The 18,221-nt window shown below is 32.9% G+C and overlaps 1 protein-coding gene across 1 annotated transcript; it reads left to right on the top strand.

The window, feature by feature from the left end:
• Nucleotides 1-30: 30 nt before the first annotated feature.
• LOC145311868 (uncharacterized) lies at nucleotides 31-17,985 on the top strand. The gene is made up of 30 exons (XM_080150885.1): nucleotides 31-121; nucleotides 1,027-1,099; nucleotides 1,440-1,539; nucleotides 1,959-2,295; nucleotides 3,874-4,048; nucleotides 4,289-4,378; nucleotides 5,033-5,097; nucleotides 5,401-5,507; nucleotides 5,845-5,950; nucleotides 6,066-6,307; nucleotides 6,779-6,918; nucleotides 7,105-7,166; nucleotides 7,375-7,529; nucleotides 7,682-7,820; nucleotides 8,834-8,909; nucleotides 9,031-9,104; nucleotides 9,362-9,473; nucleotides 9,836-10,000; nucleotides 10,261-10,578; nucleotides 10,944-11,048; nucleotides 11,779-11,863; nucleotides 12,237-12,299; nucleotides 13,586-13,692; nucleotides 14,543-14,788; nucleotides 14,936-15,320; nucleotides 15,711-15,842; nucleotides 16,113-16,417; nucleotides 16,648-16,857; nucleotides 17,373-17,537; nucleotides 17,778-17,985. The coding sequence occupies exons 1-30, from the start codon at nucleotides 58-60 to the stop codon at nucleotides 17,980-17,982; spliced, it is 4,608 nt and encodes a 1,535-aa protein (XP_080007011.1). The 5' UTR covers nucleotides 31-57; the 3' UTR covers nucleotides 17,983-17,985.
• Nucleotides 17,986-18,221: the final 236 nt, after the last annotated feature.

Here is an 18,221-nt window from a genome sequence, read left to right as displayed (position 1 = left end):
TTATTTTTATTATTCATATTAAAAACTGTTTTCAGAATATTCGTATTTACAAATGTGATGTCAGGTAATGGTGCTAGACCAAAGTCTCAGCCACCACTCAGACATCACAATGAGGAGCAAGGTAAGAGTAAAGTTGTTTTAAAGGATTAGGCATATACTTTTAGAATGTTTTGGTCTGTATTTGCTAAAACAGCGGCGTACTTAAAAGTTAGAAAAGTAACGGCTAATGGCTGGCGGCTCAGCCGTTTAGCCATTTTTTTGGTATTCTTAATGCAAATCCATCACGAAACCTATCTCCACATAATACTCTTTGCTGCTCCAAAACGTTTTCAAACGATTCTAGCCCATAGTTGCTGGTACTAGAAATTTAAAAAAAATACTTTTTGTATCATTTCACATGATTTAAAGCAAAAATATGTTTTAAAAAGTTGATTTTGACGTAATTTATGACAGATTTGCCCTAAAAATAGCCAAAAAAACGTTACTTTTCCAACTTTTTGTTCGATTTAGGGAAAATAGACCTACCAAGGATTACTCTTGCAAAATTTCAGATCGAAATTCGAATTCTTAGTGCCATTTATACATTGATTACGAGAAGGTTGCATTAACCCCCCCCCCCCCCCCCTTAATCCCCTTTAAACAAAATAACACCATCTGTAGATTAAAATTATTGTTTTAAAAGTTTAAACCAACAAATTAAGATTAAACAAAAGCAATCAATGTAATTTTTTTAATGCAACGAATGAGAGAACTTGATTAAAAAAGAAGTAAATTAAGCTCCAATAATTCTTACCTTCCTGCTGTTGGTTGACTCGAACAATCTGCTTTAAAACAGTCAGTAAGCACCCTGAACACCTAACCACTATCAAATCCTAGGCTATTTGCCTAAAGCTTAAGATTTCAATATCTACTGAACTGATTAAGTTCTTCTTTTTAAGAAAACTTCACTTGTCCCGGAAGGGTTTTAGGCTATTTTGATTTACTGCTAGTGTAAAAAATAATAAAAGAAATCCTCTTTGATTTTAGCAGAGGGTGATAGAAATCTAAACAACCAAAGTTATCAAGACTCCCATCTTCGTGATATTTCATTACTACTGAGGTAAAACAAATTGAAAGATTTTCTATTTTGACGTTTTATTTAAAAAACCGTTTCTGCATTTATATCGGCGCATGCAGATCATGTAATATCTCTGATATTAAAGATAATATTCATCTTAGAATTTCAAATCTCATTTGACTTTAAATATGTATAAAGATTCTGTGAATTACAGAATTTAGTCTAGTAATCTTAATAAATAATAACTATTCTGAAATTGACAGAAGATTTATACATTAACTTTAGCCGTTTCTTACTGACGTTATATAGTAACTCCGCCACAAAAAAATGAAATATTTTATTTCTTTATATAGGTACATACTTAATTTACCTTTTTTATTAGAGATAATGAGCGAATTAAAAATCAGCTGTCTGCTCTACAAAACCAGCTGGATAATAATGATAAAGAGTTAAACAGTTACTCAAACAGTACCACGCAACAGGGATAGGGATATGACAATCTTAGTAATAAACATTCGCTTAAAATTTTTAGATTATTCAAAGAATTATGCTAAACAAAATATGCATCTTTTTTAATATGTTATTTACATAGGTATACGAAGATAAAAGTTGCATATTTATTTTAAAATTTGATCTCTAAATCTTAAAAAAAAATATTTTTACCTGTCCAGAGACAACATAGATGATAGAAGGCTACAGCACCTGAACCTGGAGGCTAAATAGTTTTTTTTTTCAAATATAGGGAAACAACATCCTTAAAGGAGACTTTTTTGCCAAATAACCTATTCTCTCACTCCTAATACAACGCTTATTATCCCTGTTTACGCAAAAGAGTCAGAACTTCCCCCCCTTATTTAATATAGTTTTATTTTTTATTGCAATATCCCTGCTTTACGTACAGTTACCTGGTAACCAAAGACAAATTAATCAAAATGATGAGCTTCGCTACAACCGACGACGGTCAGAACAGGAGGAAACAATACTACCACACACGCACAACAGGGCGGATTCTACCCAAATCCAGTCTCAACAAAATAATGATAGATACATACAGCCCAAGAATGAACAAAATCATAATGCTCAGCCAAATGAATTGTCAAGAGTTGTCCATGAACAGATGGCTAATCAGCAGCCTCAGCTGGTAAGAAATAGCCATCAGTCAAATAATCAACTTGAGAATACATTAAATGTTTATCAGCAAGGGCTGCCAAATAGTCCAAATCCCACGTTAGATCAAGGTATAATACTTTTAGGTTATTTAATACGCTCTACGTTTCATTATTCTTTTTTCCTTGGTTTTGATTGGATTATATTATCATCTGTATCAAATTGAATTTAGTAATGGTAATGTTTTACTATTTACAGTGTGGCCACATTTTTCAGTATGCTGAAAATATTCAGTATTCTTCAGTATTTGGAAATTGGGGGTTCAGTATTTTCAGTAAATACTGAATATTCAGTATTTGAAAATTTTATTCAGTATTTTTCAGTTTTTGGAAATTTTCATGATTCAGTATTTTCATTATTTCTTAAATTCCAAAAAATTTGCATAAATAAGATGTTTTTTCAAGTAGTTGATGTCAGATTTTTTTTCGGCGCTTAGCGCCTCACTTTACTTTCCTTTAAAATACCCTATAACTTTTTACATTAATTTTGCTTTTTTTATGGTTCACCGCCATTTTCCGCCGCCGCAAAAAAAAATTATTGCATTTCTCGCCGAATTAGGCAATTTGGAATCATTTGAGACCATGTTATTTTTTTCAAAAAATTTTCCCCTTATAACCAACCCTGTTGGGGACTTTTTCATTTTCTCGTCATTTTTTTCAAATTCTCGTTTATCAAGATATATCTTAAATTCAGTACTTCTCCTGTGCTTTTAAAGATATTGAAACAAAATCTTTTGAGGTAGATCAGTAAAAAATATTTGAATAAAAAATGGCGGCGGTACCGCCGCTCCCGCCTTCTACCGCCGTTTTCGCCGCCGCCAAATAAAAATTTTTTATTGCATTTCTCGCCGAATTAGGCAATTTGGAATCATTTAAGACCATGTAATTTTTTTTTAAATTTTCCCCTTACAAGCCATCCTGCGGCGGCGGAAAACGGCGGTAGACTGCGAGAGCGGTGGTACCGCCGCCATTTTTTATTCAAATAAAATTCACTGAATTTAAGATATATCTTGATAAACGAGAATTTGAAAAAAATGACGAGAAAATGAAAGTCCCCCGCAGGGTTGGTTATAAGGGGAAAATTTTTGAAAAAAAACATGGTCTCAAATGATTCCAAATTGCCTAATTCGGCGAGAAATGCAATAAAAAAAATTTTGGCGGCGGAAAATGGCGGTGGACGGCGGGAGTGGCGGTACCGCCGCCATTTTTTATTCAAATATTTTTTACTGCAAGAAAATCTAAGAGGAAAAATTAAAATATCTTTAAAATATCCCCCTAATTATAAAGCTATGATATATGAAATTTTGAAATGAGGAATCATATAAAAAAATACTTATTCAGTATTTGTATTTTTTTGTTCAGTATTTTATTATTTTTTCTTATTTTAGGATTTCAGTTTTTTCAGTATTTCCTTTTTTTTCTTCAGTATCAGTATTTTTTTGGTTGTGGCCACACTGTATTTATTGTTTAACCCATTTAGGAGGAAAATCCTTAAAACTCCCTTTCTATAGGTAGGTAGTAAAATTATATCTTAGGAATTATTAGATTTTTCAAAACAAGAAATGAAAATGACTAATTTTGATTAAAAACGCTGAATATTTGAACCGTTAATATTATTTTTCAACCTATTAGATATTATTCTTGCAATAGACAATAAAAATCAGACCAGAAATGACCAACAGCCAACATCAAGAGGTGACCAACAGTTGTCACGAAGAGAAATTGAGCTTTTGTACACAGAAATGAAAAAACTTCAGGATGAAGTAGAACAACATAGATCCAGGTTTCAAGAAAATTCACAGTCTACTTTCGGAGATTGTGAAAGGTATAATATTGTCATATTGTACTGGTAGCTAATGTAAGATAACGTGAAGAACCGCCACTCTCGCCGAAAACTGCTGTCATTCTTCACAGTTTAACATTAAATATCTTTAAAGCAACTGCCATAATAAATTTTAGTGCTGTAATTCTTTTTTTTAGTTGAGTTCTAGTTACGGTTTTTGAAAGTGTCACCCCCCACCCCCCCTCCTTTAAAAACAATAGGAAATATTATATATTTTTATAGTGCAACAGAAGATTTGGAAACAAATGATTATTTCGGTCAGAGAAGAGAAAATAATCAACTAAACAGAAGCTTGACTAATAATGGGCAAAGGTTAGATAAATAAAACTCTTCTTAAAATTATGTTATATGTAAAGAAATTCTTTCTTTAAGACGTATTTTATAAATTTAATTGAGTACATAGGTATCTAAATATAGTAGCTTAAAGTTTTAAAAAATAGGACAAAATTAAAAAGCCTGTTTTGATTTGAAATCTCGTTTCTGATGTTTCTATGAATAGCAACGCAAGCAAATGTTAAACTTCCATTAAGCAATGAAGTATTTAATTTACTTGAATAGTACCTAGGTATTATTATCCTGTATATTTTTTAAAAAGAATATAACAAATATACCTAGGTAGTTTGTTTAAGAATATTATCAAATGAAAAATTAACAATATCCAAATCCATGCCGATTAGGTATTATTTACACAAAAAAGGTTGAATTTGTGATTGTAAAAGTTATGTACATACTATTTCTTAGTTGCATATATTACATGATATTGATTATTTTAGAATACTAAACGGTAGAAAATTTAAAATATTTTGATTTTATGCTCTATATGTATGTATAAATGCAGATATTATCATATAATAGGTAGGAAAAGTGTTTTTTTTTATTTTTGTTCAAGTATATTTCGCGGAACTACCTCTTTAATTACTTACCTACCAACTAGAACATATTAAGCTTAAAATATTTTTTATTTAGAAGTACAGTATTACCAACTGTGAGACAAAGACAGACAAGGAGTACTTCATATCTGCTTGGTCCAGGAAAGTTAATACTATGTTATTCAGATCATTATGAAGTATGCAACGAATTTCATTTTCTTTTGATATTTTTTTGAAGTTCATCAAACTACGCCCAGAGAAGCGTCTTGTATAGTTCATAGAAATTGAAAACGAAAATACAAATTATAGGATCAAACCCCTGTTCTAGGTCTATGCTTTCTGTTCTAAAACAACAAATAAGTTATTGTTTAATTTGGAATAAGGTTAAGAGATTTTAAATAGAAGAATTAGTGGAGAAAATTAAACAAGATCTTAAAGTTTTAAAACCTAGTATTTTTGGTTCAGATTTAATCAGAGTTGAAACTGAATGTTTTAACATAGATTCAGAGCCAGATGATCGTGCCACAGAAAACAATCTTGCTCTTCTCACTGCTCAGTATGAGAAAAATAAGGTAGGTATCTTTCACAAAAATCCAATAAAAACAAAGCTTTATGTAAAGTTTTAAAAAAGATATGTTCGGTTAAGACGTGTCTAATTAATAAAAAGTTGTGATTTCCTAACCGTAATATTAAATATTCTAAATCAATCAATTAAAAGATACAGGAGGTCAATTTATTTATATGTCTGTGTGTACAGAATAATCATAGATCTTGTTATAGGTCATAGGTTTCAATATTTTCACCCCTTCAGAGAAATTGTCCACAGAAAATAAATCAACACACCCCACGAGTGTCCTTAGGGCGAAGCTGCTAGTTTTAATATTTTTAAAATTCAATTTTACGTTCTAGGATGAAGATATATTTTATGTTCCTCCAGCTATGAGCTTATTTAACAACTGGAATCAGCAGTCCAGTTCGGTTAACAGCATTCCAAACCTTCTTAGATCACCTCCAGGTACTGGCATACCAATAAAGAATATTAAAAACAATTTATCAAGTATAATGTATTTAAGAAAGTAATATTGTTTCAACTAATTCTTTGTCATTTTCTAATCTTTGATTTATTCTAGATACAAATCAGCTAACACCTGGTGATCAGCTGACCCAAACATCTGATGTGTTGACTCAATCAGCCAGCAGATGTCAGCAAATCATTCCAAATCAGCTAAACACAGATTACAATGCACCCAGCCAATCAGCTGGAGCTAATGTGTTATTTTCTAACGATACTGGTGGAAGCAGTCAGGCTAATAATTCTTTTGAGGGGAGGAGATTGAATAGAAATAAAAATGAATTAGAACGTCAAATAAAGGTTAAATATACGAATTTCGTTAAAATAAATATTAATTTGCAAATATTTTGTGTACATTTAATAGATACTTATTACCTACAAGTACTATTTTATACCTATTATGTATTCATCATTGAAATTATCTAAACCATGATTTACATTTCATGAATTAGAGAAGGGAGCAGTTATTTAATGTTTTTGTAACCCGCTGCATTCGCGATATAAATACTTTTGGTTGGTAACTTAGTAGAATGCCTTGTCAACAAACGGTAGCGAGTTATCATGCACAGTAAGAATTTCAAGCCCAAAATATGCAACCTAAGAATTGGTTGTCTGAAAGGCGTTATTTTAGAAAAATATTAAATGCATTAGGCACAGAAATGTCATGTCAACTCATAAGTTGTTTTTGTCATTTTAAGACTCACTTTTTTTTTTTACAAAATTCGTATGTACCACTACCCTAATAGGAGATTTGCACTTGTATTTTTGTAGGAGCAAAGAGATGAGTTAGCTCGCTTGATTCAGAAAGCAAGATGTTCTCCGAATATGAATGAATGGCATCACCAACAAGCTCAAACACTCAACAATAATAAAGAAAACTCACATCTTCAAAAAACAAAAAATCTTAAAAGGTTGGAATGAAGATTTTATGGATAACTTTATTTATTTCTATTTACAGCTAATCAGAAGAATCAAATTACTTTATCTGCTAAAAATAGTTAATTGTTAACCTAAAAATACATTTAAGATTCACGAAAAACAATATTTTTGGGTAGGTATGTTTTATATTTCTGAAATCATAGAAATAAATTTAACAGGGGAAGCGTAGCTTCAGTGAATATTCCACCAACAACTGATTCATACACTAACAATATTTCAGGTAAAAGAACATCATTTATTTTTTTCTCTTTAGAGCTTAAAAACTGTTGTTTTCATATGTTAATGTTTTTTGTCCTCTCATTACAATAAAACAGGAAAAAGATGTATCCATGAATAAAAAGTTTGATGAGACGAAAAAGGTTTTATTTTGAAGATACATTTTTACCACCTACTTATTTTCCTTTATACCATTTGTTCCATTGATAAAGGAAACATGGCTACAGATGAAACAGACAATGTTAGTGTTGTATCTGAAGAGTTAACTGATACAGCTGATAACTCTTTTGATACAACAGCTGAGCAAGAGACAAGTGAGAATAGACTGGAGCATGGTAATCAATTTGAAAGGCTCAGAAATATTCAGGTAAATAATCAAACAATTTTTAGATTATATCTGAAAGGACCAAAAAATAGCGTGACTTACCACAAAACAATATGTGTATTGCCAAAAAACCTAAGTTTTTGTTTAATGGAAGTGCTTCTAATTTTAAGTAAAATGGCTATGATTGTATTTAGGATGAGTTGGATCGTTTAGCAAGCCAGATGGAGAGACTGACATCCAGTGGCGAACTAAACAATGAAACAAGCCTACTCACTAGACTGGGACAAATGTCGTTTCAAAATGGCACAACTAATCAAAATAATTTAACCACAGGAAGGATGATCACAAATTATAAATTATCAGTGATAGGACAAATGGTGATTTAGTTTGGTGTAAAAGTTTTGCCGCCGCAAAGCAAAAAAGGGGGGAGGCGGGTGTGACACTTTTGAAACTAAAACTAAAAGTAAAAGGAACTCAACTATAAAAAGAGTTACAGCACTGAAATTTGGCATACCAATTGTTTTTAAAGAGATGCAATGTGGAACTGTGAAGAAACAGCGGCGGAATATCTGCTATCGCCAAAACTGCCGTTTTCCGCCGTATTTTTTTTGTCTTTTCTTGCCAAATTAAACAATTTTGAATCATTTGAACAAACATATTTCTTTTCATAAAAATCACAAGTGTCAAGTGAAATTATAAGAAAATTAAGTTATCTCAGATGATTTTAAAATTGTCTAATTTTGCGAAAAAGGCAAAACTATTTTAGCGGGAAACGGCGGTTTTCAGCGATAGGGGCGGTTTGCCGCCGTTTCTTCACAGTTTCACGTTGTTCCTATGTAAAGCGACTGCTGTTCCAAATTTCAAAATTTCTAAACTATTTGTTTAGGTTAAGTTCCTTTGACTTTTAGTTTTGATTTCAAAAAGTGTCACACCCGACCCCCCTTATGTTACTTAATTTACAAGAATTTTAATTGAGCTTCCTTGGGGCTGTTTTTTAGGAAGATTTATAGTGTAAAATATTTCATGCTTTTGCAAAATTTTGAAATATATACAAGATTTTTAAGTCTCACTCCTTCTTCTGCTGAATGATATCATAGTTGGTAGTTGCTTTAATTTGGTACAATTTGTAAATGTAAAATAACTGCTTACTCATTTTTCTCACAATTGTCAACAGGTAATTACGGTTTTCATCGTGTTTTTTTTCGAAGTTCCACATTAATTAAAGCAATTGCCAAGCAATAAGTGCAGTGCTTTGACTCTTAAATGAGTTCCTTTGAATTTGTTTTTAAAGGTGGCATCCCTGGAATCCCACCCTCCTCCCTTAAAATTATTTGTGACAATTTTAGCAAGAGTTACCACTGACACTTCTGTTTCAAGAAGCACAGCAAGGCTGATTGACAGAACTGTTAATATGATCTCCAGGTATACAATTGAAAACATAATAAACAACCACAAAATAAAACAAACACTTTTAAATTCATTATCATAAAAATTTTACTCTGGATTCCATATATTATATAAACTTTTATTCTATGACTACTAGGAATGCTACTGATGAGAGTCAAATAGGTTCTAACACAAGAATGACCGCTTCAATGGCTGCCAACAGTACGCCAGGTATACATTTCAAATTATTTCCAAGTTTTGATATCTAAGGATATGGAACACTTATTTAAAAGGTAGGTTCTACTACTAATGTTTGTTAAAATTAAATATATTTTAAAAAGTAATTACATCAGTTTAGTTAAGTTTGTAGGACGGTACTTGCATATCATGTTTAATTGTACAATGTATGGTGCATAAAAGAACCTACCTGTATTATGGATAGGTGTAAAGACGATTTATTATTAAAATAATTTAAGCATCTTTCTTAGGAGAAATCTACAATTCAATGTTATCATCCCCAAGTGTATCAGAGAGAATACAAAGTGCTAGAAATGAAGCAAACAAAAGCAGAGTTGCTTTGCCTCCAATTCCAGCCAGCAGGGAAATAAAATTTCAAGATTTTTTTTCTGTATTCTTCCTTATGAAATTGGGGGGAAATCTATATTTTTCTTGTATTAATTCATTTCAGTTTGAATGTTAATTGTAATTTCATCCATCTATTAAATATCAAGCGGTAAGTAAGTAGAAGTAAATATAAAAAGCGCGCCTTCTCAATTTCTTAAATAGACCCAATCCCAGTAAAATTGTCTCACTTCAGTAAAAAAAAATCATAGCTATAAGAATTTGATATTATTTTACAAACCGTCTTGTCCTGTCAACACTACTAAAATATTTTATGGCCTTTGATTTTAAACAAAAGATTTGTTGTCTTTCAATTGAAAATTTATCTCTCTGATGAACAGAAAAGAAAGGATCGGAGCAGGTACTAATAACAGCAGGATGAACAGTGGCTTGGCAAGTAATAGCACTAGCTTTATCAATGGAGACAGAAATTTTGCAAGTATGCCAGACGCTAGACTGAACTCTAGCCTGCTTAGAGACAGACATCCTTCTGCTAATTTACCAGGAACAAATACTTTTAATGATTGCGCTAATATTATACCTAGCATTCTAAAAATTTGAAATGGGAGAAAACCTTAATACTATACATTAAATGTTGTTAAACTTTCCTAAACTAATCGGAAATTAAAACTACTTTGTTGAAAATCTTCAGTCACTTTTTTTACTATCAGACAATAGGTAAAGAGTTTTAAGTCTAAGCGAAAGAAATTTGTTTCGATTTGATAAGATATATTTCCGCAAAATTGATTGAAGTATTTGTTCCAGGTGACAGACACTCCCTACCATCCACTTCTTGTATCCCAGCTGACTTGCAGATGCAACAGCTAACAATATCAGTCAACCAAATCTACCAAGTTTTCTGGGACTTACGCAGGGATCTTACCCGCGTAATTGACAGAGTATCTTCACTGGAAGTCCAAATGACAGCTCAGGATAGATTGGCGGCTCTTGATAACCAGCTGTTAGCACATGACAGAGTTGCTGCTTTTAATAGTCAGCTTATGGGGGATCCAATGCTTCATGACAGCCTGGGCTTAGCAGCTGCTTCAAGAGCTTTGGATAATAATCTGTTTAGAAATTCAAGGTAGAGTTTAAAATTTGCAAGCATAACCTGGATAACCTCTACAGGACGGGATACACCATGATCTCTTAGTTTTGTGGATCAAATCTTGCTAATGGAGTGCATGTTTAGTGTTTACGCGGCCGAATGATTTACAAACGACAAATCCTAATGCGCATAATTGTTGTGCCGAGATTCGAACAACGAGTTGGTATGCTACGTGTTTTGTCACACTCATGGGAAGATTTGAAAGCTTGTCAACAAATAACCTTTTTTTACGAGGTTGCTTTATATAAATGGTAATAGTGATACATTACTTATTTGATTCATGGATGCCTCAAGAGTCAAGATTTAAATTCTTTTGTTAATCATACAATTATCCTTTTCAGGGGAGGTTTAAACCTGCCAGGAACTGACCCTTACTTTACCTATGACCTTTTTGGTTCTGGAGAGAGGCCAAGAAACTTTATGGATGAGTTTCCAAATTTTCACAGGTTTTATTTCTGTTCATAATCTTCACATTTTTGTTATCAATTTTAATGTTTAGTTTTAATGTACAAAGAAGGGCTAGACAATTGCTAAAAAAACTACACACCAGCGGCTACTACGGGTACGGGAAGTAGTAGGGGCGTCGTAGCTCAGTGGTAACGCACTGAGTTACGGTGATGAGAGTTCGAGTTCTAGTCCCCATGTGGCAACTCGAATTTCTCAGTTGAATACATTCACGCAACTTCCCCTGGTTGTGTAAGAAGGGGATTATTGAGTAAGTTTGGATACTTAATAGTCACGTACATAATATCAGTATTACCCTTATCCCAAGCTCCTCTACTGAGAGCGTCCTTCATTACGGTGACTTAATTTGGGACACCTGTCATACTCGGCGAGGGTGAGGTAATAATGAGTAGCTCTCATGAGATAGCGGGTCAAATCATAATGAGCTTGAACGTGGAGCTTGATAGCCCTAGTGGCTATACAAAAGTGTCTCAGCCTACTCCATGACTACTTAGGTCCAAACCCTAAGAGACTATGGCTAATTAATTAATCAAACGGGTACGGGAAGGGTACGCAATACCAGAAGTGGCAATTATTATATTATGTCTGTGTTGAGCAAAAAAAGTTTCTGGCTCTATTTATATTTATTTTGCGTCTTTGCTCAACTGAGCTCTGGGTTAAAATTACACTTTTGCCATTTTGTCGCAATGTCTTAATTTTTTTACTATCAAGGTTGGCTGGTGAAGGAGATCTGTGGCCAAGGTATGCCCCTCCGCCATCAAATACTGAGCCACACCACCATCCTAGTCATAATCAGGGACATCAAATATTGATAAAAAAGAAAAATAATCAAGGAGTCACTGACTTAAATATTTATGATTATTTTTTTACAGTTGAAATAATACCTATCAAACAAATTAAATAAGAATTACAAACCAACTTTTGTACAAGAAAGAACTATAGAAGGTTGACATGGATTAGATGTGACTAATCGAAATATATTCCTATTTTTGAGCTGTGTGTTTTTCTATGGATTGTCTCTTTTCAACACCAGTGCCGTTTATTATTCTATAAATAAGAATAGTTAATTTTAAATACAAAATTAAGAATCTCTAGACATAAACACTGCCTTAAAAGGGTTGGTTATCTCTACCTTTTGTCGTTATTCTATTTGTAAATGTCTGAATTAGACTCCAACACCACTGAGATCTGATCCTGATTCTGGTGTTTCCTCTGGAGCACTTAACAATCAGGTAAAGGAGTAGATTTAAGTAGGGATTCAAATCAGGGATAAGACAATAGCAGTTAAATTGATGTACTGTACATCCCTAATGATGATACACAAAATATTTCTGTAGAATAGAAATATTAGTTGAAACGTATAGACGCCCAAGTTAGTGAATCAACCAATCAAAATTCGATAAAAGTCCCCAAAGTTGCTAAGCCAATGAATGAGAAAACTTTATTATAAAACTTTGGAGACTAGGGTAATAAACAGCCCAATGTCGACTTCCTTCCTGGATTCAGTTAAATGTAAAATAATAATTAGATTAGATTAGATTAGATATATTATTCTTGGGTGTACATACATAGAAAAAAAAAAAAATAATAAATGGATTAAATGAATATTATATACATTTATATATACAGTCAAATTTTATTGATATGGTTAATTTATAAAAAAAATTTCTTCCCAAATGGCAGTTTCCTAAAAACTAGGAAGTATGCAGTAATGTGTATTCACACATTGTTTTCATACAGGTCATATAAATAAGACAAAAAAAATAGAAAAAAAGATAATAAGCAATAAATAAAATCATATTGGAGAGGAAAGAATGATAATAGGAAGGATTGATTAGGGCATACAAGTCTCACACCATTATTGCAATAATAGAAATTTTTTTTAAAAATTTCAACAAATAGATTTTGATTGATTTATCAGATTTCAAACAATATTGAAAAGAAATATAATTTTATCTACATTCTTGACATAATGGGTTGTTACACACTAAAGTTAAGCTTGATAACAAAGATTCTTTTAGATTTTTTATAAATTTTTTTCTTGATTGATTGTGGGTTAATAAATCATTATTGCAATGGTTATTCCATAATTCTTGGAAATGATACTTAGGAAATCTTTCAATAGATTTAAACTTCGGTTTTTTAACATCAAACATATTAGAGTTTCTAAGATTTCTGGTATGTAATTGATTACGGCGAAGCCATGTACCTTGAAAGGAACTTGGTAGCTTACTGTTTATAAAATCATACATAAATAATAATTTCAAATAATTAGCTGATTCATGTAAAGGAAGGACATTCATTTTTTTAAGTAACAATGTTTCAAATACATTCCTCATCACCTGACTAATTATCATAAAAACATTACATTTACTGAATATTTTATTAGGGATATTTAAAGAGGTCAGGTACTATTTTTCTTTATAAATAATCTTAGCTTGTTCTTAATAAACATGAAATGTGAAATCAGATTTATTGTAGCCGCACCACCACATAAGCAAATTTAACTACTTTTTAGGTTAGCCCTGGCATGAGAGCGAACAATTACTATGACAATTTCCGGTCATTTTCAAGACAGAACCGGTTTGATTCTGTAAATGGATCACCCTCCACAAATTATCACAGGAATTTTTATATTTGATTGTGAACAAATCTTTTCTACAAGCATTAAGGGGGGGGGGGGGAGTTTTGACACATTTGCGTAAACCGTGTGTAAAGGCTTTATCTTTGACATTAAAGATAAAATCATTGATTTATGATGAATTTCCCCCAGATTTAAGATTTTTTGGATAGGCCTCCAGGTTCCGGAGCTCAAGGCCTCCAGGTGGTCTCTGGACAGGTAAAAAAAATTTTTTTTAAGAGTTAGACGTCAGCTTATGAAACAAAACATGTATGTTTTTTCTTCAAAAGGATGCATATTTTGTTTTGTAAGTTGACCTCTAACTCTTCAAATAATTTTTTTTTATTTTTACCTGTATAGAGACCACCTGGAGAACTGGAGCTTAGGAACCTGGAGGCCTATCCAAAAATCTTAAATCAGAGGGAATTCATCATATAAAAATGATTTTATCTTGAATAACCTATCCTCTCAGTCCAAAGATAAAGCCTGTACACATGGTTTACGCAAATGTGTCAAAACTCCCCCCCCCCCCCCCTTGTTTGTCAGGATTGTTGTCTGTCAATAACAAATCAACATTGCATTTTGGAATGTACTAGTCATTTATTGTTTATTGTTAGCTTACTCTTAAGAACCCAAGTAGGGTCATGGTAAGAGGTCTGAATAACTATTATTGTCTTATTGTTAAGATTTATCCCTTACACGCATTAAAGGTCTATTTCTTATTATCCAACAAAGTTGAATTTCATTCCCTCCCCACGAATAGTAGAAGTGTATAGTGTATACTTAGGAATATTATGAAATCGAAAGTAATAAGGTATTATACCTACAGAAATTTATAAATATAAAAAAATTTAGTCAGCAGCAAGCAGCCAAACTACGGGAACATCAACTTGAAGTGAACCAGCTGCAGCATGGTGGAAGCAACCAGCTGCAGCACGGGGTCAACCTGCGGCAAGTGAGTCCTGGCACTCCCCCGGCTAACAATTCTCTGTCGTCATATGTAAAAACTCGCAAGAAACATAAGATTAACCGGGAACAGAATAGAAATCATCAGGCTAAGAACTCGACAAATCTTAGTCGAGATGCCCAACACTATGCTAGGTAGGTACATATTATTTTATTAGAAATACAGGTACTCTTATTTATTTTAAGATACAGATTCTAAACATAATTCTGTACTTTTTGAATTTAAGATTAATATGATGTCCAAAAGCTTTTACTTGTGAAATTGTAATGAAAATGTTTTAGATCCCAAAACGTGAGGCAAAACACAGAAAGTCACTCTGATGTTAGCACTCAAGGAGGAAGAGGTGATCGGCACTATGCCAATATTGGCGAAGTTCAGGCAATTGTTGCACCAAACCAAAGAGAGGCCAACTGGGGAACAGCCAGTGATCTTGCTAGCAATGAAGCAAGTGACGTTGCCAGCATTGATATTGCACATGCGCATGTCAGACCTAATCAACATAGTAATTCTACTCATGATCATGGAGAGAATGTACCATTTGGGACACCTGTCATAAGAAATACTTCTGCCGGCCGTATTATTAACCAAAGTGCTAGTTTGGACCAAACCAAGTCGAAGATCAGCCAAAAATCAATTGAACAGTCGCCAACTGCAAATAGGCCCAGGAATATAGAAAATGATTTTAAGAAATAATAAAAAACAAGGATTTACTTAGGTAGTAAGTGCAATTATTTTATCTTATTTTTTTTATCTGTCAAAATTGCTATGAATTTCATGTTGTTTAATTATGCATAAAAAATGATAGAATATATTGACCAATGAAAATCTACAAAATCTACGATGCAGCATCATTTGTCTTTTGGTATATATGAATACTGCTCCTATTCCCACCCAAAAAAAGTTATCGCCCTGGATACATTTATTTAAAGGGGGAGGGGAGGGATTTAGTGCAGTTCATGTGCCATTTTACCTAAGGTTAACCTTGTCTTAAATACTTTGTCAAGTTGTAAAAATTCAACATCTTCTGGATTAGGATAATCATTCTTCCTAAATAGGTCAGTGACAGAGGCAAATGTTGAAGTTACAAATGAAGATGGTGCTGTATCTCTCCCTATCAATGACTCAATTAATTCTGGTGCTTCCAATAATACAAACATTGACAACATTTCTAAAGATATCTACACCCAGGTAATTTTAAACAAATATTGATTTTGCCCCTGACATGTGCAACAAGAATTCGAGTTCCTCCTTGGCAGGGGTGAACATTCTGCATTGGTTACCCTGCCAAATAGGGGGGGGGGGGGGGAGGAGTATACAAAATATGTTGGAGGGGGAAAAAATGAAAAAATAAATCTGGACCACAAACAATAAAAAATGTATTTGGATGTTTAGTTTGAGTCAGGTCAGGGTCCCGCAGGAATAGTTAGATGTGGCCATTAAACTAACGCTTTAATTTAGATTGAATCATTGATTGCTAACCATGAGAGATCTCCAGAATTTCTGGCAAGCTTGCTGGAAGATTTGACCATTCTGAGCTCTACAAGAAACCTCCATGATACGCCAAACAGAGAAACAGAGGCGAGTGTCATAAGACCGAAGCAGGGATCTGACACATCAAACCACAAACCCAACCCGCCTAGAAGAGGTATTGTTGTTGCTTCCAAATATAACATCAGTGATTCTAGCGACTTATCTACTGATAATGATGAAGAACAGCATTCATCCATCAGACGGCCACCACAACACATTCGATCACAAACAGGGACGGAGATAAAGATTTGGAATACTAGAAAGTTTTGAAAATAGGTTTAAAAAAACATCATCTAAAACTTCATTTTTGTAAAGTTTTTTTTATTTCCCATCTCAGTTCAGTGTTCAATTAACTTTCCATGAAATAATAGACTAGGCAATCATTACATGGATTCATATAATATATGATTGTTCTTGTTACATATTTGCTTTTTTTTATAAATCTTTATCTTTATTCTGCAGGTGCAGCTACCAATGTAGCGAATATTTCTGCAAATATTAAGAAAGATTGGGCAACTCAGCGTACACCAAGAGCACAAAATAGTGCTGTTGTATCCTTTTCCACACCAGGAAATGTTTCCATGATTGGTGCCTTTTCCACGCCTGTTCAACAACATGATGCAACAGCAACTACTTCTAATAATTTGGATAGTACACCCACCCAACAAATTAGGTAAGGTACATGACAATAGAAATGAACACATGTCCTTTCTATATTTATTGAATATTATGTACATACATTAAGGTCAAAATATAACTCTTATTATTTTTAGGTACATATTTAGATATTGATTCCTGGAAAATGTAAAAAATTGCATGGAAATGTTAAAACGTCAAAGGGATAGTTGCATGACGTGCATTTAAAAAGTTTGATTGCAAGCATAAGTTACAATAATACCATCTAACATATATAATTTTGAATTATAGTTAATAGCAATCAATTAGGCATCACCAAAATAATCATCATGGTATTTTTGTGAAAATAGGACAGCCATATAAGTTGCATATATAAAAAAATAAAACATGATTTTCAAGTCTTGATATTTTTTTAACTACCTGATAGAAAATTTAAGTTCTCTCTAATATATGTCCTATAGATGTAGTTTTAACTATTGAACAAGTTTAAATGCACATCGTGCAACTACCCCTTTGTTTACCTTTTATTTACCTACCTAACTCTCATTTTAGGGAGAACAGCTGCAACGTGATAACACCTAACCCAAACCACCAGCCAAACAAGGAATCAAACTCGACAACTACAGACCAAATGACCCCAAGAATCAACCCAATATTAATAAGGAAAGAAGATTCGACTCCTATAAGCTATCATTCTCCCCAGCAGTCGGATACAAGGAAAAGATATGAACTTTTAAAAATTCAACTAGCTTGACTAGGCGTCACAGAAAAAAAGTCGACCTACCCCACCCATTAGAGGCCTCTATGGGCGTATACCTACGCTATTTAAAATAAAAATAAACTACAAAATTAAAGAACATTTGAGAAAAAACGTTATTTTTTTAATGCTTTCAAATATAATTAAATTTAAATGATTCTCGTATCACTGATGCTATTATTTATATCTTATTAAATTAGAACTAGGTCCCAGGTAAAGAAAGTAGCCGTAGTGACTGCACAAACCAGCCAAGGCTCCAGCTTACCTGAAGGTACAGGTCATGACCAGAGCTCAGATGAACCTGTTCTATCCGCTGTTAGACCTGCAGTTCTACAAAGAGGTTATCATCAAAATGAATCTGCTGCTTTAAGTGATTCCAGACAGATTATTGGACAGCAGGAATAGAATAAAAAAATTTAAACAAAGATGGCTAGTAGCTACTTTCAGATGCAGCGAAGCTATTAAGCTATTAAGCGCGCTGGCTTGTCTATAACTATAGACTGTCTGTCTATTGCTTACATTCATGGAGTACCTATTACAGTTTAATGTTCTTTTTGAATGTTTTGAAGTATGATGTTTCTAATCGCTTATATTGTTGGTGCGCTTATTGTTGTTTTGTTTACTCTCTCGATCAGTCCTTCGAA

Source organism: Acartia tonsa, chromosome 2 (genome assembly GCF_053477335.1).
Source record: "Acartia tonsa isolate MP-2025a chromosome 2, ASM5347733v1, whole genome shotgun sequence".
Classification (NCBI taxonomy): Eukaryota; Metazoa; Arthropoda; class Copepoda; order Calanoida; family Acartiidae; genus Acartia; species Acartia tonsa.
The sequence above is the reverse complement of the archived record's forward strand: the minus strand, read 5'-3'. Positions and strand labels throughout refer to the sequence as shown.

Bases quoted from the DNA above. Each gene is read 5' to 3' on its own strand.
- LOC145311868 (XM_080150885.1), top strand. From the start codon at position 58: ATGTCAGGTAATGGTGCTAGACCAAAGTCTCAGCCACCACTCAGACAT. The intron at 5,508-5,844 runs GTAGGTATCTTT...TTTACGTTCTAG, and splicing joins CTCAGTATGAGAAAAATAAG to GATGAAGATATATTTTATGT. The intron at 7,530-7,681 runs GTAAATAATCAA...GATTGTATTTAG, and splicing joins AAAGGCTCAGAAATATTCAG to GATGAGTTGGATCGTTTAGC.